This window comes from Eretmochelys imbricata, chromosome 17, assembly GCF_965152235.1.
Source record: "Eretmochelys imbricata isolate rEreImb1 chromosome 17, rEreImb1.hap1, whole genome shotgun sequence".
In the NCBI taxonomy this organism is placed as follows: domain Eukaryota; kingdom Metazoa; phylum Chordata; order Testudines; family Cheloniidae; genus Eretmochelys; species Eretmochelys imbricata.
Window position 1 is genome coordinate 13,022,659 of NC_135588.1, and position 18,717 is coordinate 13,041,375.

General features: G+C 46.7%; 1 protein-coding gene across 2 annotated transcripts; it reads left to right on the plus strand.

Annotated features, from left to right (window-relative positions):
• The first annotated feature begins 2,576 nt into the window (after nucleotides 1-2,576).
• PHKG1 (phosphorylase kinase catalytic subunit gamma 1) lies at nucleotides 2,577-17,130 on the plus strand. 2 transcript variants are annotated; one of them, XM_077836521.1, is made up of 9 exons: nucleotides 2,577-2,659; nucleotides 4,697-4,872; nucleotides 6,965-7,019; nucleotides 11,164-11,229; nucleotides 11,737-11,900; nucleotides 12,479-12,569; nucleotides 14,248-14,401; nucleotides 14,878-15,003; nucleotides 16,472-17,130. In XM_077836521.1, exons 1-9 carry the CDS (start codon nucleotides 2,577-2,579, stop codon nucleotides 16,721-16,723), a joined length of 1,167 nt encoding a protein of 388 aa, XP_077692647.1. In that variant the 3' UTR covers nucleotides 16,724-17,130. The 2 variants fall into 2 exon arrangements, with proteins under 2 accessions (XP_077692647.1, XP_077692648.1); XM_077836522.1 differs by having other exon boundaries at nucleotides 4,697-4,850; nucleotides 6,970-7,019.
• Nucleotides 17,131-18,717: the final 1,587 nt, after the last annotated feature.

Here is an 18,717-nt window from a genome sequence, read left to right on the forward strand (position 1 = left end):
AAAACATAAGGGACGTCCCTTGTAATAAGGGATGTCGGCATTCCTGGCCACTGACTTCAATAGGAGCAGCAACTTCAACCCCTCTCCCCACATGTACACACACAAAAAGAACCTAAAAACTCCTTTCTGTTAAGCACTGAATGTCTCCAGGGGGATTCGGAGCACCCTTAAGTGTACCGGTGCTGAATGGACTCTTGGAAACTTTGTTTCAAAACTGCTGTATTCCACAGTGATGATATGGGGAGTCTTAGAAACACAAAGCGCGTTATCTAAACCCTGACCTTATGAAACCGATCTGCTGCAAGCTCAGTGCTTCATAAAAAACGGAGGCTTGGGGGAGAGTCCAGCTCTCACTGTCTCTATTTAGTATAAACTTTAGTTATGTCGATCAGCAGAATATCCTCCTGGCAGAAGCAGCAGCTCAGATGTCATCCAGACCTAAAACTGTATTTGAGTGGGTTTTTTTCTTTCGCTGGGAGTCATTTAGTTTTTAATGGATTTTTAAAAATCCAAACACTTCAGACAGTTTTGTGAGGCTTAATGCTTTATTTAAAAAGCTGACAATGTCTCATTGGGGGGAGAGAGGGTGCTCAGAAATAGCCATTGGCCAATCTTGTTGATGTGCTATAGTTTATTAGGCTAAAGGAGCCTGACACGTAAGCCAAAGATTTCTCAAGCTTCTATTGATTTGGGTTGCCTCGGGTGAGACATTCCAAAAGGTCTGGTTTTCAGAGAGCACCAATCACCCACTCTCTGAAAATCAGGGCCCTTTAATCACATCTCAAGTGGGGTACCAGTGGCTTTTGAAAACCTTGGCTGTTGTTGATAAGGAGAGCAGCAGTGGTTTGAGCACAGGCCTGGGAGCCAGAAACTCTTCTGCTGCCAGCTCACTGTGTGCACCTGGGCATACTACTTAACCTCTCTGTCTCAGCTTCCTGTCCCCCATAGCTGTAAAATTAAAATAGTTACCTTCATTCCTCCCCAGGTTTGGGGTCCTGGTTCAGCCAACTATCCCTATTCAGCAAGGCACTGAGCACACTGGAGTAAATGGGACTCAAGCAGATACTTTGCTGAACTGCAGCTATACTGGGGGTCCTGGTGCTTGCCCTTTAAAGTCCTTGCTTTACTACAAGAAGGAATACTCTGCCCCCGCCATCCCAGCAAGAATCCAGTGTTATTCACTGGAAGTCTTCCTGCAGGACTGAAGGAATTTTAAAAGGGCCTGGAGTACACCCAGCAACTGGAGTCAATGATTGCTCACTCCAGCCGAGGGGTTAAGTAGACCCTGTGTGGCCACAGAGCCTGTGTTCCTCTGTCTGTGAGATAGCGAGCCAGGGAGCTACAGCAGCTCCGCATGCCCAGTATCCTCAGTAGAATTATCCCTGTGCTCGCTACAGCCTCTACTATGAGGGATGCTATAGGGCCAGGACAGTCAGGAAAGGGACAAGATTTCAAAAGTGATTTGGGGTACCTCAAAGTTTGGTGGCCCCAACTTGAGAGACCTTCGAGTAGCTGACCCTCAACCTGGGCTCAACTGTAGTCTTGTTGGGTCTCTTGCTCCTGGGTCCCCTATGGAAGCCCCCACCCCTGGCCAATCTCACTGTTTCTGGAAGGAGTTCTGCTCACTCTTGGGGTCTTTTAAGAGTCCAGCTACAGTTCACTTGTCTGTAGTCCCTGCAGGGGACTCCTAGGTCTTGTCACAGGCAGGAAGCAGATTTACAGGGTCCCTTGCTCACATCAGGCTCATAGTGTCCCCCAACCAGAGTGGGAGGAAAGGCTGGCTACTGCCTCAGGCAGGGCTTCCCTTGCTACTGGAGCTTGCTGGCAACATTCCTACACCTGGGCAAGCTTTCCCCCTGTCCTCTGTGGCCAGTTTCACCTTCTTAAGCTCCCCTTCTCCAGGTGGTGCATGTTCTGAGGGTGGGCCTAACTGGTGCTGCTAGAGTGCAGGACTGATAGTTTCTACCAGCAGGATGGGGGGCCCAAACTTGTGAGACACTTTGGTTCATTGAAGTCAGTGGCACGTTTCCATAACTTCAATGGGATTTGAATCCTGCACAGAATAGAACATTCCCCATCAGTGAAATGCTCCCTTTCATTTCGTCCCTTTCTATTGCCCACCCTGCCTTTAGAAGGAAGCAGATACAAGGCCAACTCCCATGAGCACTGCAGCATGCCACCTCATCATCACTGGTGTGCGCACATATGGCGAATGAACGCACCTGGTCCTGGGACAGTGATGAATACAATTTTGTTTGCATTCTGGACCAGACCCTCAGAGGCATGCAGGCTCCTAACTCCCATTTATTTCAGTGGCAGTTAGGAATCTCAGTGCCTTTGAAGGTCTGGGCCTCTGTTTCTAGTTCTAAGATCTATCAGACATCAGGACTCAGAATAAAAGAGACAATTGGAAAGCCAATAATACAGAGGTGCAGGTCCATTTTTAGTCATTAAGACTAAAGGCCTGGTTAGAGGAAACAAAGACAGCCATGGTACTATTTAGTTGCTTTTTTCTTGTTTTAGCTACTTGTTACCTTGAAGCAAGGCTTTATAGTGGGCGCAGTGAGGATCCAAACATGACCAAGGAGGAGCAGCTACCAGACTGGCATTCGGCCAAGGAATTTTATCAGAATTATGACCCGAAGGAAATTCTGGGCAGGTAAAGTCAAAAGACAAAATCAGAAAGGCCAAGGCACAGAATGAGTTACTGCCTTTTATGTTCCTTACTAGGTGTAAGAAATGTTTTTTTAAGTACATTTGGCGAAAGATGAAGGAAAGTATAGGTCCTCTATTTAATGGGGAAGGGGAGCGAATAACTGATGACATCAAGAAGGCTGAGGTTTAATGCCTATTTTGCTTCAATGTTCACTAAAAAGGTTAATGGCGATCAGATACTCAACACAATTAATATTAACAACCACAGGGAAGGAATACAAGCCAAAGTAGGGAACCACCAGGTTAAAGAATATTTAGACAAGTTAGATCTATTCAAGTTGGCAGGTCCTGATGAAATTCATCCTAGGGTACTTAAGGAACTAGTTGAGGCAACCTTGGAACTATTAGCTGTTGTCTTTGAGAACTCCTGGAGGATGGATGAGGTCCCAGAGTACTGGAGAAAGGTAAACGTTGTTGCCCATTTGAAAGATAGGTACCAAGAGAATCTGGGTAATTATATACTAGTCAGCCTAGCTTTGACACCTGGAAAGAATCCATTTGTAAGCATCTAAACTCTAAAAGATAATAGGGTTATAAGGACAAATCCATGCTAGCTGTTCAAGAACAAATCATGCCAAAACAACTTTCTTTGATAGGGTAACTGGTCTAGTGGATAGGAAAGGAGCAGTAACTATGATATATCTTGATTTCAGTAATGCTTTGTACACAGTCCCCCATGACATTTTCATAAACTAGGGAAGTGTGGTCTAGATGAATTTACTATAAGGTGTGCGCACAACTGATTGAAAGACCGTACTCAAAGAATAGTTATCAATAGTTTGCCATCCAACTGCGAGGGCATATGTAGTGAGATCCCGCAGAGGTCAGTCCTGGATGAGATGCTAGTCAATATTTTCATTAATGACTTGGATAATAGAGTGGAAAGTAGGCTTATAAAGTTTGCAAATGACACCAAGTTGGGAGGGGTTGAAAACACTCTGGAGGACAGGATTCAAAAGGACCTCAACAAATTGGAGACGTAGTCTGCATTCAACATGATGAAATTCAATAATGACAAGTACAAAATACTTCACTTAGGAAGGAAAAAAAAGTCAAATTCACAACTACAAAAATAGGGAATCACTGGCTAGGTGGTAATACTGCTGATAAGGATCTGGGGGTTACAGTGGATCACATCTAGAATACGAGTCAACAATACGATGCAGTTGTGAAAAAGGGTTATATTCCAGGGGGGTATTAGCAGAAGTCTTGTATGTAATGCCCAGGAAGTCATTGTCCTACTCAGTACTGGTGAGGCCTCACTTGGAGTACTATGTCCAATTCTGGGCGCCACACTTTAGGAAAGATGTGGACAAATTGGAGAGAGTCCAGAGGAGAGCAACAAAAATGGTAAAAGGTTTAGAAAAACCTGATCTATGGGGAAAGGTTAAAAAAATCCCAGACATGTTTAGTCTCGAGAAAAGAGGACCACTAATAGTCTTCAGATAAGTTAAGGAGTATCATACGGAGGATGGTGATCAATTGTGCTCCATATCCACTGAAGGCAGGAGAAGTAGTAATGGGCTTAATCTGCAGCAAGGGAGATTTAGGGTAGATAGTAGGAAAAACTTTCTAACTCCAAGGGTAGTTAAACTCTGGACTAGGCTTCCAAGGGAGATTGTTGAATCAGCATCAGTGGAGGTTTTTAAGAGCAGGTTGGACAAACACCTGTCAGGGACAGTCTAGGTTTACTTGGTCCTGCCTCAGCACCGGGAGCTGGGCTGGATGACTTCTTAAGGTCCCTCCCAGCCCTGTATTTCTAGGATTCTATTTGCAGACTATAGCTGCAGATACTAGATAGGGTCCACAGCAGCAGCTTGGGGAGTCAAACTAACATGTGGGAGCCTCACTGTATTTTCCATTGACCCAAACTCCCTTATCCCATCCTGTTAGCCCTGTGCTAGTGCATGAGCACCAGGAAGTGAAACTGGCTAGAAATTTTCTTCCTATTCCAATCTTTTCTTTGTCTTGGTCCTGGCAGAGGGGTAAGCAGCGTGGTTCGTCGGTGCATTCACAAACCCACCAGCCAAGAGTACGCAGTTAAGATTATAGACATCACAGCTGGCAATTTGTCCCCAGAGGAGGTCCAGGAGCTGAGGAAAGCCACTATCAAGGAGATAGACATCCTTCGGCAGGTCTCAGGACATCCCAATATCAGTAAGTCAAAGTATTAGTATGACTGGGCACCTGGGTAACAAAAACGGACCACAAAAAGAAAAGGAGGACTTGTGGCACCTTAGAGACTAACAAATTTATTTGAGCATAAGCTTTCGTGAGCTACAGCTCACTTCATCGGATGCATTCAGTGGGGAGATTGTTTCATATTCTCTGTGCATATAAATCTCCCCACTGAATGCATCCGATGAAGTGAGCTGTAGCTCACGAAAGCTTATGCTCAAATAAATTTGTTAGTCTCTAAGGTGCCACAAATCATCCTTTTCTTTTTGCGGATACAGACTAACATGGCTGCTACTCTAAAAATTGATCAGTGGCTTTTTCCACCCCATTTTCTGTTCTAGATATTCACAAGAGTTTTCAGATTTTGATTAATCCCTTTGGCTCCTTGAGCCGAAATCCCGTCAGGGAAAGGATGCATCTTCTGTGGATGCCCACCTGATGGTGCCTGACAGTGATATCTTGCTGGGAATTGGCTCAAATCCTAGATGAGCAGTGCCCTCGTGAGCCCTTCTGCCTCTCACTGCTTCCCCCAGACCCATAATGATCCCAGTCAGCATTGTTGCTGGACAGAGCACAGCACCTGCTGGAAGCAAGATCCCAACACTCCATGGAACCTCCAGCCGGGAAGACAGATTAGGTGAGGTGTTAGGCCAAAGCTCACGGACGTCAGGGTCTTAGTGGGGAAATCACTTTGTTGACAGACACAGTCTGTGACCCATGAATATCTCTGCTTCAGGCAAAGAGTATGGCTTGGTCTACACTACGCTACAAGCTTATGTTGGTGTAACTATGTCGCTCAGGGGTGTGGAAAATCCACACTGCCGAGTGACAGTTAGATTGAGCTAGCCGCCAGTGTAGACAGCACTATGTTGACGGGAGGGCTGCGCCTGTCGACGTAGCTATCACCTCTTCAGGAGGCGGAGTACCTATGCTGATGGGAGACCCTCTCCCCGTTGCTGTAGGTAGCGTCTTCACTAAGCGCTACAGCGCACAGCTGCAGGGGTGCAGCGCTCTACAAGCCTGGTGGGTGGCTAAAACCTGCAAATTGACACAGGGCAAGCACCTCACTTCAGAGCCTGCTCTGTTCACATTTGATTCCTCAGGACCTTGGCTTTGGTTTGCAGGCTCCGGTACCATATGAGGAGCCTGAAATTCCACCCTGACACCTCTGATGTTGTGTGTTTCACTTGTTAATGACTCAGCTCTTCTGAAAAGTACAGGCTGTGACCTCCAGGACATGGTTTCCAGTTCTGCCTGATGAACGTATTCTAGGAAATGGAAGGGTTGCGTTGCAGATTCCTGGGATTGGTTAGTTTCTCTTCAAATGATTCCAGGAAGTCCCTTTCAGTCCAGTGCCATTAGAGAATCTGACCAGATAAAAGCTATAGGAAGGAACAAGGGGTTTAGCTAGAATCCATTTCCCTGAGGGCAGGGATGTAGTCCCACTGCCAGAAGTTTTAGATAGTAAAGCTGGCACTGGTGTCAACAAGACAACACTCCTGGTCTCATTTTTCACTCTTCTTGGGGAAGGGGGAGGAAGAGCCATTCAGGAATTCTGTGGTCTGTAGGGAGGCAGAAGGTAATTTCCCCAGGAGGTATTTGGTTACTGTGATGATGTACCCTTTGGTGCAAGGGGGTGAGCACAGCTAGCCAGGACTAGGCTTGCATCTCATCTGAAAGGGGAGGCCACTAGTAGCCCAGTGGTCCCTAACCATGCTGGGACATTGCTGCCTCTGATTCACTCACGCTGCTTTCTGCAGCACTGGGTTTTCCTTGGTGGTCTCCCAGCCAAAGACAAACCAAGCTCAGCTCAGGACCCAATCCAGCAAGGTGCCGGGTGACTTCTGCAATATGTCATGCACTCTCAGCTCCCACTGAGCTCAGTGAAAGCCTAGGGAACCCAGCCACCTTCATGGATTGGGGAGCTCGGAGAGGAGCTCACATTTTCCATCCTTAGGGAGTCAGTGGATTAGAGTCTCTTTGGGGCAGGGAACGTGTCTGATTGCACATACATAGAGCCCAGTGTAAGTTACAGCACCGTAGTGATAGTTGATATCGTGTTTTATTGCAGTTCAGCTGAAGGATAGTTATGAATCCCACACCTTTTTCTTCTTGGTGTTTGACCTGTAAGTACCATCTTTTTTTTTGTCCTCCTGTCTGTCTGATTGATCAGTGGGGGCATGTTCTGTTCAGTTACACCCATTCAATCCTTAAGGACATCAATGGGGTTTACAGTAATGTATCCAACAGCAATATCTGGCCCTGCGGATTTATAGATTTTTCCTATTAGTGGTTGCCGTACCAAACTGAAGTTGAGACTATAAAGGAGTGTGCCCCCTCCTTGCAACAGATCATCCTAAGCCTGATAACATGCACGGCTGTCTTTAAACACATGCAAGACAAGTAACAGGCTGGCACTCTAAGCTATTCCTGGCCTGACCCTTCTCCTAGCAGTGAGTCCAGGGGAGATTTCCTTGGTGGTCTCCCAGCCAATCTAGCCGAGCTCCGCTCTGTTTAGGACCCAATACAGCCAGGTGTTGGATGGGTCCTGCAGAACGTTGAGCACCTCCTGCTCCTAGTGACCTCTGAGGGAGCAGAAGGCAGCCAGCCACCTCAGCACCCAATTCGTACTCAGGCAGAGTTGGGCGTTTGGCTGGCAGTTACTTCTCCCCCCATTACCTCTAAACCCCAGCACCATGGAAGGCTCTGGCTGGGCAATGGAGATGATCTTCCATAACATAAGCTAGGTGATGTGTGTTTTTCTGTATGAACCAAGCAACCAGTGCAGAAAAGCTCCCAAGCAAGTGATCTGGTCTGACTCAAACACCCTCAAGCTCTGGCTGATCAAGCTGGGATTCTGGTTTGGATCCAGCTTGATAAAAAGAGCTACGCAATCGACATAGATCCCCGCAGGTTTCTCAGGAGCTCAACCCCCATGCACATACAGCTGGCTTCAGCTGGCAGAGGAAAAGTAGTTCTATTGAGTAGCTGTGGCAAGCAGTGTGAGGTTAGGAATGCGGCACAAGGTGAGAGAGGAGTTGAAGGCGGGGTTTTTTGTTTGTTTTTTTAAATGTAGCTGTTCCTACCATCTCGGCCTCAGGCAAATCAATCACCAGAGCGGCTACTGGGACCAACTGGGAAGAGGTGAAATGCTTAAAGTCAATGACTGAGAGAAACAACAATAACACTTTGCTCTTCCCTAGCATCTTCTATCTGAGGCTCTCAAAGAGCTTTACAAGCCGAATGCACTAATCTCACTGCCCCTGTGAGACTGGGAAATATTGTCACCCTCACTTTACAGCTGGGGAAATAGAGAGGGTAAGAGACTTGCCCAGAGTCCTGTCCCAAGCCTGTAGCCGAGGTGGAAACAAGTGCAATGCGTCCTGTTTCCCCTGATGTACCCTTGGAGCCCTGCTGCCTGACAATAGTAGGATCACAGCGGATAGCTCCATTCTGGTGGAATTACGAAAAACACTTCCCTTGAGTTTGCCTCCCAGCCACGTTAAAGGTCACAACAGTCTCGTTGAGAGGAGGGAACATCCCTTTTATAGAGGCACCCTCTAGTACTCCTTCAGCATGGCAGGTGATAAACAGGAAATCCGTTGCTGTTCAGCTGGTTCAGCTGGTGTCCCCATTCCCACTTTACTGTTCTTCATCCCCTTCTATCAGGAACTTTCCTGTGTACACCCACCGAGCCGGCTGGCTAAATGAGAAGTGAGCGTCAGTCTCCCGTCAGCAGACACCAAGCAGGTGGCCTCTGTTCCAGTAACCGTTGCAAAAGGGCGTTTGTGAATGGAATTTCACACGGGCCCAAAAAACCACCAGGCACCCAGCAGCACTTTGCAATGTATCCGACTCTGCCAGGACTCGGCGCTGTATGCCCAAGAACATTCTCTTCGCTGCTAAGGCCGCAGCCTCCCCTGTCAATACAGGGCTGGCTGCAGCTGTCAGCACAGGCAGCCCTCCCCTTTGTGGGAGCGAGCGGGGTTGCTCAGGTTTCCCTGTAACCTTTGGCAAGGTCTGTCATAGATCCTGGAGTCTATTTATACATTTGGCCCCATCTGCATCCCCAGAACTATCTGTGTCTTGTGTAATGCTTCAACTTCGATCAGTCAGGGCTTGTGGTTTCAGCCAGCTCTTTAGAAGGTAACCAAGTGGAGTGGGAAAGGTGTGAGCTCTGTGGCTTAGACCTGATTTAACTCAGGGTGTGATGTTGCACCAATTCGGTTAAACCACTGCAACTTTGTGCGGGAACAAGCCCGGAGAGATGCTTTTCTGTCACTGCTCTGAGGTGGCTGCATTAACCCATCTTCTTACGCCTCGTAGCCACCCTTAGCAGAAGAGTCCCTGGATCTGAATGCATCCAGTGGGGCAGTCTAAGCAAAAACATCCGTCTCCTGTGGGAAAGCTCCAAAAGCTAACCGATTGCAAGAAGTCACTGCATGTATCAGGCAAAGAACTTCTGGGCCTGGACAGCATCTCTTGTGATGTCAGGGCACAAAGGAATGCAGCGCCGGCTTAGAGAGTCCTCTCCAATGGAGCTAAGGCATGGGAGGTGTGGGATTAGCCAGTACCATAAAAATGGAACTCAGGAGATCTGCCACCCGCTTCCTGTGTCATCTTGGGCACCTCTAAAAATAAGTTTGTTTCTTTTTAGTTGCTTTGGGCCTCAGTTCCCCCATCCGAGGCTCTCAGCCTCACTGGGGTTTAGTGGGAATAACGCGATTCATGTTTTGTGAGGGTGTCATGGGGTGTGGCCCCACTCCTGTCTTCTCCCTGCAAAAATTGCACAGACTCGCTTGGTTGTGCCTTCCCTATGTCTTTTTATTTAGTGTTCCTACCACCAAACAGTCCTTGGCGTGACAGCCTATTGACAATATTAACTGCCTCTTGGCCCTCTCACCAGAGCTGGAAGGTAACAGAGGACTCCCTGTTCAGAGCCTCTGTCTGGCTAGGCTTAGCTGGCCTTATTTCTCCTTCTCTCCTCCCCCACCCTTCCTTTCTGGGCCACCTCTCATCAGCCCAAGGCTCAATTACTGATTGAGTAATTACAACCCCCCACCCCCCCATCAGCTTCCTACTGGGGAAACTAATTACTCTTAGAGTGATCAGAGGGCAGGCTCACCTGTTTGCACCCTGCACTCTGTCACAGAGGGGCTGAGAATCTAGGTGAAAAGTCCCACAGAAAAACCAATAAATAAATAGTTTTGAGTGGTCAGAAAAACTACTATTTGTTGTGTAAAAGACTAGGGGAGTATTCCTTTAAATAGTTTGCAAGCCCTCTAGTGGTGCTCATGGTGTTCTAGGCTTTAGAAGCTGCCAGAACCTAACCAAAGCAACCAGAATACGTATGTAATGACACCTTGAATGTTGTGTATTTTCAGTAAATATGGTTATTTGGACCCTACTGTGCTCCTGTGGTTCCTTCATATTATGTTTGTGGTGTAAAAGGCAAGAGAAAGAACATTATTTAGAACTGTCAGCTTCTTATCCACCACATCTATGGCCTGCGGGTGTTCGGAGTCATCTCTGTGCTCTTTAGTGACCAAGATAAAGGGCATCCTCCTGTTAAGCCAAAAACAATTCCAGGAGAGGGATCTGGGTTCTTTCCTAGTTCTGCATCAGTGGAATTGTTAACTAAGTTCATTTGCAAAAACTTTATTACTGGTCATGATGCAAGAACCAGAGAGAACCCAGCTTGACTCTCAGATCTCAGAGTGAGCTTATGGGGCTGATTGACTGGGGGAGGGGGGAGAAATCTACTCCCTTTTACTTGTGAATTGAGTACAATTCAGTGTTACCAACTCTCATGATTTTATCATGACTCTTACAATCTTTGTTGTTTTTCTTAAAGCTTCAACTCCCGGAGTCAAGTGATTATGTGAGACTCCCAGCTTTTTTTTTTTTTTTTTTTTTTTAAGTATGGTTCCTCATAGTTAGAGGAAAGCTTGAAAATGTGACCTCACAGAGTACAAAGTTCAGAAGGCAAAATGAAAAGAACCCCATATTTATTGTTTTACAAATCTCATGATTTTAAAGCCAAATCTCTTGATTGTTTGAGCCCTGACTCTTGACTTTTGCAGGCTTGTAGTTGGAGATACTGAGATTTGCTTGATGTCACAGAGAGAAACTGGGAACCCCATAGACCTTTTCCAGGATTGTCACTGCATTTTACATGCAATGGTTGATTCCAAAGATTTTATTTCCATTTTACATTGTGGTTGTGACTTAAGTCCAGCATCTTTAAATGCCTTGTCTTCCTAAACACAGAATGAAGAGAGGAGAGCTTTTCGATTACCTCACAGAGAAAGTCACCTTAAGTGAGAAGGAAACCAGGTATGGTGAGACAGACTTGAACAGCACAGTGGTTCAGCCAGCACTTCTGCCTGGACAAACAGTGGCACTTTGGACCCGCTAGTCCCAAGCTCCCCCAAAAGGTCTCCAGGTCTGAAATGGGGTTCCTCACAGCCCAGGTTTCACACCTTTCAGTTCCTGAGGTTGCCCAAAACTGCTGCTCTCAGCTGGCAACTTGTCAGGAGTGCAAGGGGTTGCACTTACAGGCACTTTTGGTCCACACCCAGCTTCAATGGAACGTGAGGACAACCAGTGTCTGTTCCTAGGGCCAGCTGGCAAAGCTCACTCTCGGGCTACTGAATTGGACACTAGGGGTCAGAGCTACAGTGCTCATCTCATTGCCTAGAAGCAGGATGGGCTCAGTGTCTCTCCATCATTTTCAGGCTGTCTGTGGGGAGAGAAGGAGAAGAGGGTATGGGTTCTCTTTTTGGATGGGTTGCTTGGCAGAAGGAGGACCTATCTCCCCCATCCCATTATCTTCCCTTCTAGGAAGATCATGCGTGCACTGCTGCAAGTGATCCAATACCTCCATTCCATGAACATAGTCCACAGAGACCTGAAGCCGGAGAACATTCTCCTGGATGACAACATGAACATCAAGCTGATGGACTTTGGCTTCTCCTGCCAGTTGAATAGGGATGAGATGCTCAAAGGTGGGAAGATTATTTGATCACAGCAGTCAGAGGAGGAGAAGACCTTCTAGATTGTCTATGCTATCCCCTTGGCAGGGCAGGCTTGCTCCTTCAGCCTATACACCGGTACTTTGTCAAGCCTTGCTTTAAACGTCGTAACCGATGGGACTTCCACCACTTCCCTTGGGAGGCCATTACACTGGCTTCTCCTCTGGAAGTTCATCCTAAATTTTTTCTCGATTTCTACTAGTTGTTCCTAGTTACACACACCTGTGCCATCCTATACTAGCTTTCCCAGTCACAATCTTACTTGCAGATACTAGTTATTTTATAACTCATTGGGATGAGATTATTCAAAGGCACAAATGGCTGTTTGGCTTGGTCACTCTTCTCCTTGCCCACATTACAGGTTATAACTCGATATTGGATTACCCTCATTAGATACCAGTGAAGCATAGTTAAGGACTATATAACACACACTGGAAACATTCTGTCCAGCAGCATCCGCTCAATGAATAGCTATTTACTGGTTACAGGGTGGTACAAACCTCTGCAAATTCACTGATGTTAAAGTGAAAAGTTCCATCCCTTTCTTGCAGAAATCTGTGGCACTCCTGGCTATCTAGCACCTGAAATATTAGAGTGCTCCATGGATAAGGACCATCCAGGGTATGGAAAGGAAGTTGACATGTAAGTAGAACATTCATAAGTCGTGACAAACTTTCCTAGTAACTGGAGTGAACATCTCCTCCCTTCGCGCTGGGGTTTACTTCTGAAATGCACATGCTTTTGGATGCTGGGAAAAGCAAGAGGATCTCATACAAACTAGTCTCCAAGGATAAGAGACCGGAATACCAGCCACAACTGGCTGGGGTCAGTGAAGAGCTTGTCATTTGCTCAGCGCACTGTATATGGGCTAGTGGTCTACACATACAACTGAGAACCAGGAAGATCAGACTTCCAATCCCAGCTCTAACAAATTCTCTGCCACAGTTTCCTCGTCTTTGCCTATTATGTGAACACACAGTGCTAGAGAAGTAGTATTATTTACCATCAACTGTCTAAAACATGGGAATAACAACCCTGCTTACTTGCCTCACAGGTGTTGTGAGGCTTTGTTAACGGGGGTTTTGAAGGGGAATAACACATAGGGCCAGATCCATAAAGGTACTGGGGCACCTAACTGCCACTTAATTCAATCTGGGCCTTAGTGCTATGTAGGTGAAAAGCAGTAAATGCCATTAATAATAGTGAGTTGTGCACGATTGGGTGCCCAAAATGGCTCTTTGCTTTTTCACACTAACAAGCCCTGAAAGTGGGTTTTATACACTCCCTGAGAGAGCAGTCAGACAGGAAAACAATGCTCTTCTAGGGCCTGATCCTTGTCCCAGTGAAGCAAATGGGAGCTTTGCCATTGACTTTAATGGGCGCAAGGCCAGGCCTGTGCAGATTAGTAACTGTAAACAGACACGTAATGGCTAGACAGCTGAGCTGCTTTGTCAGCTCTCTTCTTGCGTTAGTCACCTGAATTAAACCGGGCACCTGACAAGCCTCATGGGTGCAAAGGCTATTTGCTGTGCAAGGTTCTCCCATTCCTGGCTGGCCAGCCGTGACAGAGTGACTCCAGCACACTCACTCCTGACAGCACAGGCTTGTCAGGTGCAGACTCCCGAATTACACTGCAGTACAGTCCAGACAGCTGACTCCTATCCTGCCAGGATGGGGCTGGGAGGGGGAGGGGGGCATACAGGACCCAGTGGCTTCACCAGTGATAGGCCTGAAAGGCAAAATAGCCCTCTCTCTCATGGCCCACCAAAGCTTCCCCACAGTCTAAAGCAGTGAAATCAAAACAGGTCCAGAATAAAAGTCTAACTCACAGCTTCCCTGAGCTAGCGCAATGTCTCTGGCAAGCGAGGAGAGCCACTCCACTCTTCCACCTCAGCATCTACTCCGACTTCCTGGTCTTTCCCACACAGGAGAAGTCATAGGTTATTTCTCCTTCTGCACACAGCCCCTCACACACCCATGCTTGCTCCTTAGCTAATGAGCCCCACCTGAGGAAACTCTGCCCTCCTCGTTACCAGCGGAGGCAGTTTTTCCACAGTTGTGGCCTGTTCTGCCAACCCTCCCCTTTCCCAGCTTGACAGAGTGTGAGGTTCAAACACCCCAGGATAGGTCCGAACCCTGCTCTGGCCTCCAGTTTTATAACTGGGCCCTATTTGTCTAATAAACCGAGCACCCCAGAGACATTTGACACCCAGCTCTGGATCAGGATTTTGCAGTTTATGCCTGTCTTGGCTTCCTTGTTGTGAGCGATACTAATGAATGTGCCCAGAGGACTGATACTGGTCGGCTCTGCCTTTGGCAGGTGGAGTAGTGGTGTGATCATGTACACCCTGCTGGCTGGCTCCCCGCCCTTCTGGCACCGGAAGCAGATGCTCATGCTGCGGATGATCATGAGCGGGAATTACCAGTTCAGCTCTCCGGAATGGGATGATCAGTCAGACACAGTCAAAGATCTGGTGAGCGCTTACTTGCCATGGAAGGAATGGGAGAAAAAAGGGAATGTCTCTCTGGCTTTACTAGTGGGGTAGGGTGGCCTGGTGGATGCAGCAGTAGCATGGGTATCCTAAGACCTGGGTTCTACTCCTGGTTCTGTCCTGTGTGATCTTGGGCAAGTTACTTAGTCTCTGTGCCTCACACCCTTTATCAGTCTTGTGTGTATGGACTGTAAGCTCTTTGGGGTAGGGACTGTGTTTATACAGTGCTTAAAGAAATGACACCCCAACCTTGGGTAGGGCCTCTAGGCTATACTATCATACAAATAACAAATAACACTCCAAGTATTTCTAGACACTGCTCTTCTTATGCAATCTCGAGGCCTGAGGAACCAAAGACAGACAAGAATCCAGTAGCGGGGACACTTGACGGAATGCTCCTGGGATGGGGTAACAATAAGGAGAGAGGGGTACATCCGTCTGACTGTGCCTTCCTGCAGATTTCCCGGCTCCTGGTGGTGAATCCTAAGACACGCTACACAGTCAATGATGCGCTGGCCCACCCGTTCTTCCAGCAATATGTCGTGGAGGAAGTGCGGTACTTCAGCCCTTTAAGGAAATTTAAGGTAACAGAGTTTTTTAGACCCTTCCATCAGGGCTGACTGACAGTGACCTTTCAAACACATTAGGAGCGAGATCGCATTCAGCCTTCAGCTGGTTTATTATTTATTCATCATGGTCGACTGCCACGGCTCCAACACTGATTCAACTGTTAATGAGGGTGAAGGATCAGGCTGTTAAAGATGGGCCCAAACTGTAACTATGGAGCCAAACTTTGGGACTGAATTTTGTAGCTTGGGTTCATCTCTAATGCACAGGAAAGTAATAGATCCGTTTTGTTTAAGTCCTATCCGGTATATTAGTGCTTTAGAGAGACAATACAGTGCAGGTACTTAATACATTATAGATAACCAGATGGAGGCCAGGCTAAAAGCAGTGCCCACATCATTTATTTTTTGATATATCCTAGTGGGTTTCCACTGAAATTTTTAATGGAAGAAGCGTGTTACAGAGGGATTTGAACAAGGAAAAGGTAGACTGGGGAACAAAATGGTAGATGAAAGTTGGTGTTGATAAATGCAGAGGAATGCATCTTGGAAAACATAATCCCAACTATGACAAAATGATGGGGGTCTAAAGTAGTTGTTACCACTCAAGAAAGAGATCTTGGAGTCACTGTGGATGTTTCTCTGAAATCATCCACTAAATGTGCAGCAGCAGCCAAAAAAGCGAACAGAACGTTCGGAACCACTAGGAAAGGGATAAATAGAAGATAGGAAATATCATGCCATTATATAAATCCATGGCATGCCCACACCTGGAATATTTGTGCAGTTCTGGTCTCCCCATCTCAAAAAAGAAATAGATTAAGGACAGAAAAAATACAGAGAAGGGCAACAAACATGATTAAGGGTAAGAAACAGCTTCCATATGAGGAGAGATTAAAAACACTGGAACTGTTAGGCTTGGAAAAGAGATGACTAAGGGACAATATGAGAGAGTCTATACAATCATGAATGGCATGGGGAAAGTGAATGAGGAAGTATTATTTATCCCTTTACATAACACAAGAACCAGGGGTCACCCAATGCAATTAATTGGCAGCAGGTTTAAAACAAACAAAAAGAAGTACTTTGCACAAGGCACATTCAACATGTAGAACTCATTGCCAGGGGATGTTGCGAAGGCCAGCTTCAAAAAAGAATTAGATAAGTTCATGGAGGATAGGTTTGTCAATGGCTATTAGCCAAGATGATCAGGGATGTGACCCCATACTCCCGATGCTGGGACTGGACGACTGGATGACAGGGGATGGATCACTTCATAATTGCCATGTTCCGTTCATTCCCTTTGAAGCATCTGGCATTGGCCACTGTCAGAAGACAGGATGATCGTGGGCTAGATGGACCATTGGTCTGACCCACTAAGGCCATTCTTATGTTAATGAATCAGTTTAAAGTGATAGTCTGTTGATTAATTTCAGTTTTCCAAAGCACTTGCCTTTTCACATGAACTGGTTACCTTTCATTTCAGGTCATCTGCCTGACAGTTCTGGCATCAGTCCGCATCTATCATCACTATCGGAATGTCAAGCCAGTTACCAGGGAGGTACTAATGAGAGACCCCTACGCTCTGAAACCCATTCGCAAATTGATCGATGCCTGTGCCTTTAGAATCTATGGACACTGGGTGAAGAAAGGAGAAGCACAGAACAGAGCAGCCCTGTTTGAGAACACTGCAAAGGTGATTTTGCTGAGCTTAGCTGCAGAGGAAGCGTTCTTTTGATTTAGCCCTGAGTAAAACTGCTTCAGCACGGTCTTCGCTTAAGTTTGTAAGCGCTAAGGCAAGCAGATGCTCTGGAAACTAACCGCAGTCTCCTTTATGTTTTCCCAATAAAATCTCAATAGATAATATTAAACCCAGGGTGTGCCAAACCTTGACATTCTTATTTGGCCTTCAAAAGCTGCCAGGTGCACAAACCTCTGCAGAGCCCCATCAAACTTCAATGAGGGTTTTGCCTGTGTAAGACCTCCACAATTTGGCCTTGCCATACCGATATTCAACTTCCCTCCAAAATGACATTTAAGAGCCTGATTTTTTAGACGTGGCCTCTAAGTTTTGCAGCTGTAATTAACTGTGTGTGTAAATAAATTAACTAAAATAAATAAAATAAAATAAATTAAATAAATAAATTAACTGTGTGTGTAAATTCACCTGCATCAGGCAGGTGAACATCTTAAATGCCAGCACGTGTGCCCCACATTAATTCCACCTGAATGTTGTGGTTTTTTTGGCCTGGAATGAATTGCAGGCACAAAATTGGTCCCCAAGCTGAGCGCTTTTGAAAAAGAATAGAGTTGGGGGCCCAAGTAAAATCCTAGCTGTGGCATTCGGGTACAGCTCCAGCTCTGAACATCGCAGCTCTGTCCCCTCTCTACTGCAGAGGGAACCAATAGGGGATGCAAGAACAACAAAATACACTTAGTGTTTCTCCTATAGGAACCACACCCTTTCATTGGCAGGATGGGCCATGCTCCCCTGAGCTGTGGTAACAGAAGGATGTGAGTGAGCACCCTCACACGTGTGTGAAATCCTCTCCAGCCATGGTGGCAATATTTTCTGTTATTGCCATTTGCTACAATCAGGCTCATGTTGCTCTTGCTGGTGCCCTCCTGCTTACAGCTAGGACCTCGATCCTGTAAGCTACACCTAGGCAGACCTTTGCACCTGCCCCAGCGCAGTCAGGGGACCTCCATGTGGGCGCAGAGGCTCACCCCTATGAAGCAGCTTGCCGGATTGGGGCCTCAGTGTCTGGCCCAGGCCAGCCTGAGGTTTCAAAGCCTCGCTTTCGTTTGGTAGCAGGCACGACCTGTTCTGTGAAGATGATAGATTGGCCGCTGAATGGTTAGAGGCAAGGAGGAAAGGGGGCAGGGGTGTGGAAAGCAGCCCACCCATGGGACACTCACAAAATACTAACCAGTTATGTTCAATTGCTTGGGGTTAAAAACCACATGAAAAAGCTGGTCAAGCTTTGTTTTTACGAGCTGGCTGTTGCTATTAGAGACTCACGTTTCCAAGCTTCTGGGACCAGCCTTCACTGGCAGGGCCTTAAGTACGGTGGGCTTATCCCGTATCACTTTCGAAAATCGAGTCTTTCAGGGCACGAGTACCCTGGTTTGGGTGCCCCACTGCAAAGGCGAGTATTCACTGCCTGTTTTACCATCTGTAAAATGAGGCTAATGATACTGACCTCCTTTGTAAGGCGCTTTGAGATCCACAAATGGAAAGTGCTGTATAAAGGCTAGGTATTATCCACTGAGCTCTCGCTTCATTTAGCTTTGGGGCTAACACATTTTTCACATTTAAAAAAAAAAAAAGCCTCCCCCCTGGGCTGTAGTACAATTGGCAGTTTATAACTCAGCCTTTAATACAAGCTGAGGAAAACTTCTCTCCCTGTCCACCAAACCGTGGGGGGGAGTGAGGGGGGAAAGTTGTGACAAAACCACCACTCTCAAATTTGTGTCAGTAGGAAAATGTGACCCGTCCAAATCCCCCAAACGGCAAAAGGCCACCTGCATGTGAAACCAGAAATCAGAGCCTTCATCTTAAGGGACTCGATTGGCTCCTTCCTTTCTATCAGGGATAGGGCATATCCTGACCGGTGACTAGTATCTCACATAGCACTCTTCCTAGCCACCAGATTCCATTATGTCATTATCACGGCCAGCCTTAGTTACCGCTGTTATAACCAGTCAAGCTATAAACGATGCCTTAAGTGC

Excerpts from the sequence above, each read along its gene's own strand:
- PHKG1 (XM_077836521.1), top strand. The coding sequence starts at position 2,577 with ATGACCAAGGAGGAGCAGCTACCAGACTGGCATTCGGCCAAGGAATTT. Across the intron at positions 7,020-11,163 it reads TTCTTCTTGGTGTTTGACCT|AATGAAGAGAGGAGAGCTTT; the intron begins GTAAGTACCATC and ends TCCTAAACACAG. Across the intron at positions 11,901-12,478 it reads TAGGGATGAGATGCTCAAAG|AAATCTGTGGCACTCCTGGC; the intron begins GTGGGAAGATTA and ends CCTTTCTTGCAG.